General features: G+C 41.2%; 1 protein-coding gene across 1 annotated transcript; it reads right to left on the reverse strand.

The window, feature by feature from the left end:
• Positions 1-3,664: 3,664 nt before the first annotated feature.
• On the reverse strand, positions 3,665-10,972 carry arv1 (ARV1 homolog, fatty acid homeostasis modulator). Its single transcript, XM_054762476.1, has 6 exons — positions 10,647-10,972; positions 10,243-10,355; positions 8,290-8,409; positions 8,044-8,197; positions 7,752-7,970; positions 3,665-7,677 (listed from the first exon to the last, which is right to left on the reverse strand). Exons 2-6 carry the CDS (start codon positions 10,336-10,338, stop codon positions 7,547-7,549), a joined length of 720 nt encoding a protein of 239 aa, XP_054618451.1. The 5' UTR covers positions 10,339-10,355; positions 10,647-10,972; the 3' UTR covers positions 3,665-7,546.
• Between the last annotated feature and the right edge of the window lie 1,050 nt (positions 10,973-12,022).

The following is a 12,022-nucleotide window of genomic DNA, read 5'->3' on the forward strand; positions in this document are numbered from 1 at the left end:
TACAAATGTTGGACATGGACTATATTACTACATGTACTACAAATGTTGGACATGTACTATAGTACTACATGTACTATAGTACTACATGTACTACAAATGTTGGACATGTACTATATTACTACATGTACTACAAATGTTGGACATGTACTATAGTACTACATGTACTACAAATGTTGGACATGTACTATATTACTACATGTACTACAAATGTTGGACATGGACTATATTACTACATGTACTACAAATGTTGGACATGTACTATAGTACTACATGTACTACAAATGTTGGACATGTACTATATTACTACATGTACTACAAATGTTGGACATGTACTATAGTACTACATGTACTACAAATGTTGGACATGTACTATATTACTACATGTACTACAAATGTTGGACATGTACTATATTACTACATGTACTACAAATGTTGGACATGTACTATATTACTACATGTACTACAAATGTTGGACATGTAGTATATTACTACATGTACTACAAATGTTGGACATGGACTATATTACATGTACTACAAATGTTGGACATGTACTATAGTACTACATGTACTATAGTACTACATGTACTACAAATGTTGGACATGTACTATATTACTACATGTACTACAAATGTTGGACATGTACTATAGTACTACATGTACTACAAATGTTGGACATGTACTATATTACTACATGTACTACAAATGTTGGACATGTACTATATTACTACATGTACTACAAATGTTGGACATGGACTATATTACTACATGTACTACAAATGTTGGACATGTACTATAGTACTACATGTACTATAGTACTACATGTACTACAAATGTTGGACATGTACTATATTACTACATGTACTACAAATGTTGGACATGTACTATATTACTACATGTACTACAAATGTTGGACATGTACTATAGTACTACATGTACTACAAATGTTGGACATGTACTATATTACTACATGTACTACAAATGTTGGACATGTACTATATTACTACATGTACTACAAATGTTGGACATGTACTATAGTACTACATGTACTATAGTACTACATGTACTACAAATGTTGGACATGTACTATATTACTACATGTACTACAAATGTTGGACATGTACTATATTACTACATGTACTACAAATGTTGGACATGTACTATAGTACTACATGTACTACAAATGTTGGACATGTACTGTAGCATCTTTCAAGCAGACCGATTAAATATGAATCCATGAAGTCATTCATGTCCAATGAAGGTTTTTTTTTCCCCCTGTGGCAACGACAAAACCATTTATCAGCATTGTTTACTGTTGTTTCTCTGTGGAAAAAAAAAAAAAAAAAAAAAAAGATTGAATAAGAGCAGTTGAAAATGTGAGGAATCTACATTTTGCACTGTTGGATCTAAGTAGAGCAGGGGTCACCAACGTTCTTCCTTGTGAGAGCTACTTTTACAAAATGAAGATGGCCAAGAGCTAATCATTTTTGTAACATTTATTTTCAGAGCTTATTTTAAACCCAAACAAAGCGAATATGCTTGTTTTACCAGAACATGAACAAAATGCTGGTGTCCACAACTCACATGTTGTATTTCACAATGCATTTCTTTCTACTGTTCTTTCATTATTAACTGAAAACCTGAATGAAAAGCAGGCTTGCGGGCACCTCATGTGGTCGTGGGGGGCTACCTGGTGCCCGCGGGCACCACGTTGGTGACCCCTGAAGTAGAACTTCAAAATGCAAAAAGAAGAAATGGGAGTGAGACAAAAAAGTAATTTATTCCAAAGAAGCATTGAAGTGAAATAGGCTGTTCATCAGTTGATCAAAAGTTTTAAGACCATAGCTCAAAAAAAGCCTGAAATCCCCTAAAATAGAACTCAAATGTAGAAAAAAGGAGTTAGTAATGAGTAGCTGTGCTATTCTTGTTAATGAGGTGAAAATGGCTTTGGGCATGCTTGATGCCAGTGTTTCCAGGAGGCTAGTGGGAATGTTGCTCCAGGTGGTGAAGATGGCTTCACGGAGGGCATCCACTGTCTGGAACTGATGTCCATTTTTGTAAACTTCCCTTGCCATCCATCCCCAAATGTTCTCCATTGGATTTAGATGAGGGGAACACACAGGATGGTCCAAAAGAGTGACCTGATTCCTCTGGAAGAAGTCCTTTGTGATGTGCAGCGTTGTCCTGTTGAAGAAGCCAGTCATTACCACACAGACGAGGACCTTCAGTCATGAGGGATGCCCCCTGCAACATCTCCACATAGCCAGCTGCCGTTTGACGCCCCTGCACAACCTCACACTCCATTGTTCCATTGAAGGATTATGACGGTAGAAAACATCTCAGGTGGGATCTTCTTGTCATGCCAGTAACGCTGGAAGCCATCAGGACCATCAAGGGAGAATAAAACTTTCTTCCACCTTTCAATGTCCCATGTTTGGTGCTCTCCTGCCTTTGAAGACGTTTTTTCTTCCTAAAAACCTTCTCTGGCAGATGACGTCTGATGGTTATTGGCCTGCACTCGGCACCAGTAACAACCTTCATTTGGGCCGAGGATGGTCCCTCCGGCTCATTTTTTTGGGTCTACCACTTGACTTTTGTGTTCCATGAGCCTCAGGATGTTTGAAGAAGTTTAAAATGACTGTCTTACCGCGTCCAACCTCAGCAGCAATGGTGCGCTACGAGAGGCCGTGTTTATGCAGCTCAACAATCCCACCGTGTTCAAAGAGAGAAAGCTTTTTTGCCTTTGCCGCCAAGAGATCATGACAGTGTGAATACCTGACACTAAATCACATTCAGTCCACATTTTTAACAACATTTTGCTTTTTTGATCAACTGATGAACAGCCTATTTCACTTCATTGCTTTTTTGCCTCACTCTCATTTCTTTTTTTTTTTTTAGCATTTTGTATCTCTACTTAGAACCTCCTTAAGATCCAACAGAGCAAAATGTACATTCTTGACATTTTTCAACTGCTTCCTTTTAAGATTTTGATCAGGAGTGTATGCTTCCAGGCAGTTTTGGTTTATCTTTTCGTTGCACAGAAGGCTGCTAGTTTACTGGATGAATGAAAATGCGTCTTTTCCTACCACGGCGATGCTAAGTTGTATTTTATCATTGAACAATATGCACTGTGTCGTACCGAGGGCTGCTTGTCAGGTTATATTTTGAGCTCCCTGTGAGAAACATCGGTCCACTGCAGACTACAACAACAGTAATAAAACTTATATTTGTGGCTTAAAGCGATGAAAAAGACGACTCCACGTGAACTGTGCATGATGTTCTCCTCTTCCTTCATGTGCATCTCTGACCTACTTCTCTCCGCTTCCTGTTCCCCGAACGCATCGCAGCCTGCCTTGCATTTAAATGCGCCAATTTGCATGTTGCCTTTGAAGTTGCAGCCTCTCTTCACGGGGGGGGGCGCTTCTTCTTCCACCATCCACGAGACACGTTGTGAAAGCCAAGACACAAAACAAGTGTTGTGTCGCAGACGATCCGCCATCTTTGCATGGTACAGCATTGGGTGCTTGCGACTGGAGGCTGCTTTTAGTGACTCGTGCGCTCGTGCGCGTCTGTCAGCAGATTAGAGCGGATTAACGTCATCTTGACCGGGAGAGCAAATCCAAGGTGCGTCACTCTCTCTGCCTCTGCGCATGAATAAAGGATTTCCAGTTTGAACCAGAAAACACTGATTATCAAGAATATGTTCCCCCTCGTTTACTTTCCAGGCGACCTGCAATCAAGCAAAAACAAAACAAAAAATGCCACAAACAACATGACAAAACACAAAAACAATACAACATTTAATACGACTTTTCTGCAGAGCTTTGCCATAGAAAGCTTGCTTCTCTGTCCCCCTCCGTCACACTTTAAACAAACCCCCGCTCTGCTTTGTATCAAGGCCTCGTCTTCCCGGGGCGGCTGTGCCGCGGTCGCTATGATTACCGTAATGCCCCGTATGTCGCTGGAAAGCACAATCAGAAACGCTCGGAATCATTTACAGCTTCAAAGTCTTTGGCTCATTTGAAACTAGCATCGCATTTCCTGTTTCCGCATCAAAAAATCATTAGTTTAGTAGTTTTTCTCCACGTCTTGAGCTAGCATGTATGATATAGTAAGTAGGGGTGTCAGTAGACACCCAACTCACAAGACAAGCCGTTGTTCTATGAAGCGTTAAGGTGCTGAAAGCAATGCAGAGTGAACTCTCGCCCTGCCTGTTTGGAGGCGAGAGAGACGCGGAAAACGGACACGCATGGCAATATATTGAGGCAGGCAAAATGATCCAGTTCATTTTCATTTATTGTGTGAACAATTTATTATTGTGAGACTTATTTTTTTCTGAAGGAGAAATCTCGTCATGTTTTAATCCTGCGAGGTCTTGTGACACCCTCAATGATAAAACAAAGTAGTGTTGTTTTTCTGGCATGCAGCCTAGCAAGTTTGTTTATAAGTCAAACCAACTGGTTGTGTGACTAAATGCAATAATGAGCTGCTTTTTTCAGCAGTTAGCTGCACTGGCGCCCCAACCTGATAAATGGCTAAGTTGTTGTTGCAGTAATCTGATTAAGTGGGATTAAACCACTGCATGCAAGCCACAGTGATGGACCAGCACTCTCTAAAAGAGTCTCTCAGGGCTTCCAATATTTGCTCTTGGACTCTCAAGCACGCTCGTTTCTGCTATAAAAGTGCTTTTATTTCTGTTTCACTCCAAAATAAGAGCTGTGCTGATGTAATGGTGTGTTGTATCAGGCCAGCGTTCAGCTTGGGGATCAAACCTGCTGCCTTTTGGTCAGAGGCCACATTCTAAACCGCTCAGCACCTTTCGATTGTTTCACGTCACAAGGACAGAACGCTCACGGCCCGAAAGGAGAGACGAGCTTGGGGTAAGGCAGGAACAGGTCCTCCCAGGGTGAGGACGCTAAAAAAACCCAAAAAACATTCCACACGTGTGCGCCGTCATCCGCCACGCGTGGACGGACCTGCACCGACACGCACAAAACACACAGCAGGCCTGTTTACATTTTATACATTTCACATTGCTTGCTGGTTTATTTCATTTTGATGTACTTTTATATTTTGGATTACTATTTTTAACATCTTAGTTTTATTGAATCAATGATTTCATGTCTTAATACCGTGAATAGCTTTGTCTTGTAATTCCACTATGCACCACGAGGCAAACCTAGCGTTCTTTTGGTAAACCACTAGAGGGTGCTGTTTCACACGACAGCGTATTAGGGCCACATTGAAAAAAAATCTTGAGATTTTGAGAATAAATCCGTTAATTTACGAGAACAAAAGCCGTAATATTATGAAAAAATAAGTCGTAATATTACAAGAAAAAACTCATAAATTTTCGAGAAAAACCTTGTAATATTGTGAGAATAATGTCCAAAATTTACAAGAAAAAAGTTGTAAATTTATGAAAAAAAGTCATAAAGTTACAACTTTATTGTTGTAATATTTTCACTTTTTTTCTTGTAAAATTACAACTTTTTTTCTTGTATGACGACTATCGTAAATAAAACATAAATTTATGAGAAAAGTAAAAATGAGAATAAAGTTTTTCTCGTAAATGAAAAAAACGACGATTTTTTCCGCGATAATGTAGAAGTATTGCGCCGTTTTACTGATTATTGTGGCCAAATGTTTCGTCCACAATAGCAAATATATCAGTAAAAGAACAATTTAAATTTATTTCCTCAAAGATGTTGAGCAATATATTCAACTTATAAACAAATCGTCCAACAAAAAGGCTCCCAGGACTTCAACAATTTTTCTGATTTAAATGTTTTTATTTAACGTAACCCGTGGCTATGTTCTTTGGTTTCTGTTATGTGTACCTTTGTTGAATACGTTATAATATATAATATACTGTTAAAAATAAAAGATTGCGACGTTTTATGACCCCATATTTGGTATGAAGTTGTTCCTCAACGACATAATTACATTATTAATTATAACATTCTCCGATTCATTGGGCAATTATCAGATGGTATACATTAGATACTCTTAACATGTAGGGATTAAATGTGATTAAATGATGCTGCGTCAACCTCAGTTAGTAGCGGATGTTGACACTGAATCTTCAAATTAAGAGCAGTACATTCCTTAAGTTCCTGACATGACGATGTTTACTTAAGAGGACAAGCACTGAACACATGTGAAAGCGTCTGATGAATGGCTAATTCCTTTCAGGTGCCCTAAAAGACGTGTTTCCAACAACACTAGCCACGACCGACCGGATGTTAGCATTTTATTTTGAAAAGACGAGCCGCACAACCACCGCGGATTGAAAACCTGTTCCTATAGTTACAATATCACCTTATACTTCTACGGTTGTGCAGTATGGGGTGCCCAAATGCTTAAAATGGAAATTAAATTATTCATTTCCAACCAATTTTCGCTTTGTGGAAGCAAGCTGTTACCGGAAGTGTTGTAAAGCTTCACAACAAGAGTCGTACAATCATCACAATACATTGCTAGAAATGCCGTAATGTTTTACAGCTAAATAACACGGATTAGAATTTCGTCCCCCCCCACCCCCACACTGGGGCTGTGTAGCAAAGAACTCTCGGTGTACTCACTTTTGTTGCCAGTACTCTTCAGTGTTGACTCAAAAAAGAAAGTTGCAGAAATGTGACGGGTGTATCGCAGTTTGAACATCATGCCCTCACTCTACGGCGGGTTTTAAAAGATCAGTTAAAGTTGTATGTGGTCTATTATTAGGATATAAATATATTCATAGTTAAGCAAATTGTACATATTCATGGCCTACGTTTAGCATTTTCAAGCTTAACAATGGCTAAATGTGTGACTAAGATAGCTGGAGTTGACTGTAGCTGAGTGCTAGCAGCAGGTTAGAAGTGTACAAACCGGCCGACAGCAGCTCCTGTGTGAATGCTCACTGCATGTGTTCTCTGCTTGTTAATAAAGCCATTCAAGTGCTTTGTGAGTCTCTCCTTAACCACAAACAGTATTCTACGCTGGTCACTAGGTGCCAGTAATGCTACATTGATGGGCTAATAGCACCTCAGGAAGCATGCTGCCAATGCTAATGTGTGAGTCTATCTTATCTTATTTATGTCCGAGATGGCTTATTTTCTATTATGTCTACTATATCGGGTAATTAGAGTGTTAAGGCAACTATAGGGGTTTTATTTCATGTCTACTCGGCTCTAATAATGGTAAAAAAAAAAACATATTTAGAAAATAAACATGAAAATATTCCAATTATTAATATTGAATCCTACTTTGTGGAAATTCTTATTACGGTCGGATCTGGAACCGGTCAACCGCCATAAACGAGGGGCTACTTTACTGACATGTGAGGCAATGTATGGCTGTCAAAGTTCATTGGATCGGGTCGTTATTTGGTGTGTTTAGTGGTGCAAATGTCAACTTTTCAATTCAAGGAAGCAAAATGTCAATTGAAAAAAATCATGTACCAGCATGATTTCAGAGGGGAGAAAAGTCTGTGCTTCGCATTTGAAAGAAAATCCATCAAGATGTTCCCAGTGTCCATCCTCCCTGAGATGAATAAATAACGTGTTCAATCAAACATGGCCTCCGTGTCCTGGATGCTCCACGCCAGCCTCTGAGAGGCCCGAGCGGCCAACATCTCTGACAGCAGCCCCACGCCGACAGCCACCAACGCCAGACGCCTTCTGCAGTTGAGGATCACTGCGGGAGAGATGGCAGAGTCAAGCACACTTCCCGTTGACCAATCACGCCCTACTTGCGGTGCGTTCGCTGACCTCGGACAGCCTGGCTGTTGGAGGTGAGCACAAAGAGCTTGATGAGGCCCAGGCAGAGCGGCGAGAAGTCGTGCTCCCAAATGACGGCGGGGACGAGGAGCGCCTTGCCGTAGCAGGACAGCAGAAGCGCTCGTAGGAGGAGCCGCACATGGTGGCCCCGGTGACGACCCGGCACGGCCCAGAGGAAACACAGCACGCCGCCGCAGAACGCTGACAGCTCTGTACAGAAACCACAAGAAATGCGGCAGCTGGACTCTATTTATATTTACTTGAATTGGTCTCATTGTCTTACCCAGTGATGCTAAGGCAACCATGCCGTAGAATTCCCATTCCTTGGTGTACCTGATGATGTCAGCAGGGTGGCCGCTCGGCTCTGAACTGTGCAGCAAAGACCACCGGAGGTAGGCCTCGCACAGCACGCAGAACGCGCACAGCTTCCAGTGGATCTACAAGAAAGTAGTCCAATCAGTATTAACAAACACTTTTCTTCAATCCGCATTTCTGGAGACGTTTTCTTTCCCCCCCTTGCTTGACTTACATCCAAGCTTGTGTTGAACAAAATGTGTCTGAACGCCTGCGTCTTGCACAAGATCGCATCAATCAGGATGATGACTGGATCATATTCTATGTACTTGTCCACGGGCTTCTGACAAGACCCCTACAAGCAAGGACAGTTAAAAGAATGCCAACACATCAAAGAAATGGCACATGTTTCCTACTATTATAAAGTCAATACATCATATCATACATCACAGTTTGCCTTGCCAATTTAAAGTAGTGTCAAGTCCGGTTCTCGACTGTGTTCTCAGTGTGTGTTCACATCAAAGGTGGCGTTTGACGTCTTATTTATTCTACTTCTGCTCAAAAATGGAGCCATCCCGGCTGGTGCAGTTTACAAAAAATGAGGAAGTCATTATTATACGAGGAGTACCCTAAAGATTATGACGGCTAAAAACAAAGCTGTCGCCGCCAATAGAGCGAGGGAGGACCGCTGACTGTAATGTTAACACTGATTTATGATACTAACTATACCCTACTAGTCTTTTCATTTATCAACGCTCAACACTGCACAACTTTGACATTTTAACACTTATCCTTTTAAAAAAATAAACACACTGGAGCCACAACTGTCTTTTTATAATCTTTGTCTTATTGTTGTATGTCGTTATGACCACTAGATGGCAGTGCTGACATGTTTTGTGGAGACCTTTTTTATTTTACAATTTTGTCCTTGTGAACAGTAACAGTAGGCCTGTTGCAAAAATGGATAAATCGATCAAAAGTGTGTGAACCCTCCTGTCAGCCTCTTTGTCCCCCAGTACGTGGAGGCGGGGCTGCTAGTGAGTGGATACACAGACAGAGTGCTAGCAGCAAGCTAGCAAGCAAACGCTAATATGAACAAAGGCACAAAAGCGATGGTTTCAGTGAAGGTGCAGCATAGCCTTCGTCCCGACAGTCAACTCTTACTGAGGCGTTTGGCCGGCAAAGTAAATATATCATTAACATTTCATATTGCATTTTATTCCTTGTGCTCGTGTGAGCACATCTAGCGTATTCCCTCATCTGAAATAGCTATGTGTCGGTCGCGAACGAATCGGCTCTAATAGCCGGCTCTTTGAAATGAACAACAGGAGCCGGTTCTCGTCGTTGGGAGCCAACTGGGAGCCGATTGTTTTTTTCTGTTCAAGGCCAATGTCATTGGTCAAGATGTGTGGCGACGTCTCTGTGTCCACACTGAGCAGGGGGAAGGGCGGGAATGACCTGCAATTTCCACGTGTTGCGTTTGCATTGTTGTCCTATTTTCAATATAGATGCCTTGATCGTAAACATAAAAGCAAATAAAATATGGATCATTTTGATATCCATCCGTCCATTTTCTATGCCGCTTCATTATAAGTCAATCATGCTAAAAAAAACATGGATGGAGTGGATGTCGGTGGATTTTATACATTCCTGTCATCGATGATAGCTAAGTGGTTAGTGTGGGGTGAAAACGAATACACAGGAGGCATACACATGAAAAATATGACACGTTATTTTCTTCCCTGGACTTTTTGATGATCAAAAAATGGCAATGCCTACTCTGTTAACTTTTTAAACAGATTTTCACAGCCTAAGTTATGATATATTTTGTAGTACGGTTGTACTTGCCAAGGTCAGTGAGTCGACCACAGCTTTTGTCTTGACTCAATGTTAAACCAATGGGGACCAAAGGAAATCTGCTCAAACTTCTTTAATATTTGGGGTAGAGAAGTGAGTGAGGTATCAAATTAGAGTTCAGGTCATGCTTTATCCGACAGAAGTGATCAATTTTACAAATTTCAAAACTTTGTAACATTGCTACAGTTTACTTTGAGAAGTCTGAGCAGTATCGGATTGATCCCAACATTTGCTGTATCGCCCACCCCGACAGAGTAGCGACACTTATTTACTGCATCCGGCTAGCGTCGTTAGCTAACTCCAAATCGACAAGTATGAAAATGTAACTCACACATAACGTGATCTTCAGTATGCCGTTCCTGTAGTCTCTGTGCAGCTCCGTCGCCGGTTCATTACATTCTATGCACCTGAAGTCCGCTCGCCCCATTCTTTCCAGCTAGCACGCTGCACCGGAAGTAAATAGTGTGCCCAATGAGCCACCACCTCCAAAATAATAGCACCATTCTATGTTGCCCATTGAAATTCCCAATAAAGCGTTCCCATTTTGTCATGTCGAAATCAAAGTTACAAACTAAGATATGCTTTTTTGTGTTTGCTTAATTCTCATAAAACAAAAACTATGGTGCCCGATAAGTGCAAAACACGTTCACAAAAAACAAAATACATACAAATTACATCGCCTGGAAGGGGAATGTACCAAATCTCAAGAGTTATAGGAAGTGATAACGTTCTCACCCATCAGCTCCGAGGAGTTGGTACATTCCTTGTACAAAGGTGGCTCTCTTTTAAATCAGCTATATCACCATGGTAACTTTATGTCCAGACTTTCAGCTTCAAATGGGCTAAGAAAGCACCGCTGCTTCCCTGTGTAACGCATTCGGAGATGGTGTCAGTATTTATGGAGAAGCCGGTGGATGTAGGACTAAGAATAATTTGGGCAGCACTACGATGAGAGTGGCTACTTTGAGATCACACTGATTCGCTAGCATTCCCTGATGAAATTCTCTATAAAGATAAAGATCTTCAGCCGAGAGGATATGCTGCATTTGCTCACTTTTTGAGCCGAGCATCAGGAATGAAATGTAATATGAAATATTAATTGGGCCAATGTTAGTATACGTATGTCACAGCAGTCCTTGTGTGAGGACTCAGCCCGGTAGTCTTAAATTGCAATATTTTAGCACTCTTGAGGCTTCAATCAGGTGGAAGAAAACACTTTTTTATTAGAACGCAAAAGAAAATATTGGCACAAAGAAAAAAGTCACCCCAAACTTTATTCGAACACAAAGGAAGATAATGTCACAAAGAAAAGTCACCACAAAACGCCAACACTGCCACCTAGTGGTCACCACGAAATCTTTTTGAATTCCCCGTAACGCTCCATAATAAATACTTGCTCATCTTGTGTAAAATACACCGGCTGGGGTCGCTTCATTTTTGTGCGGAAATAGAAAAATATGACGCCAAAAGCCCACTTTCACTGAGCACAAAGCCGAGATCCGGCCTATAACCACCGTCGCAGTGCCGTTTAACTCTGGGGAACTTAAGTTTTGTTCATCACAAAGCCCGGGTTTGTTGAGCCGTTTTCACAGTATACCCCCTTCGTTGAAGTTCTTTATGACACATGCAACACATATTTGCCAACTGCAAAAGGGCTGGCGGGAAGCAAAGTACGTGTCAAAGACATCAAGGAACTGCAAAAAATATTAAAGTGACACGTTCCCGGACAAAAAGACACGACTCATAAAGACTTCCGTTGGAAATATTAAAGATGACATCCTCTTGAATAAAGGACACACCTCACAAAGACTCATAATAACATTAAAGATGACATCATCTCGGGCCGCACAGTCAGGAGATCGGGAAGACGTGGACTCGAATCTCCGCCTGGGCATCTCTGTGGAGTTTGCATGTTCTCTTTGGGTTTTCTGCGGGTACTCCGGTTTCCTCCCACATTCCAAAAACATGCATGTTAGGTTAATTGGCGACTCTAAATTGTCCATGGGTATGAATGTGAGTGTGAATGATTGTTTGTCTATATGTGCCCTGTGATTGGCTGGCGACCAGTCCAGGGTGTACCCCGCCTCTCCCGGAAGTCAGCTGGGATAGGC

This window comes from Dunckerocampus dactyliophorus, chromosome 19 (genome assembly GCF_027744805.1).
Source record: "Dunckerocampus dactyliophorus isolate RoL2022-P2 chromosome 19, RoL_Ddac_1.1, whole genome shotgun sequence".
NCBI lineage: Eukaryota > Metazoa > Chordata > Actinopteri > Syngnathiformes > Syngnathidae > Dunckerocampus > Dunckerocampus dactyliophorus.

Coding starts and splice junctions, on each gene's coding strand:
- arv1 (XM_054762476.1), bottom strand. CDS start 10,338: ATGGGGCGAGCGGACTTCAGGTGCATAGAATGTAATGAACCGGCGACG. Junction 8,410..10,242: donor TACTGAAGATCACGTTATGT/GTGAGTTACATT, acceptor CCTTGCTTGTAG/GGGTCTTGTCAGAAGCCCGT. Junction 7,678..7,751: donor CAACAGCCAGGCTGTCCGAG/GTCAGCGAACGC, acceptor TCTCTCCCGCAG/TGATCCTCAACTGCAGAAGG.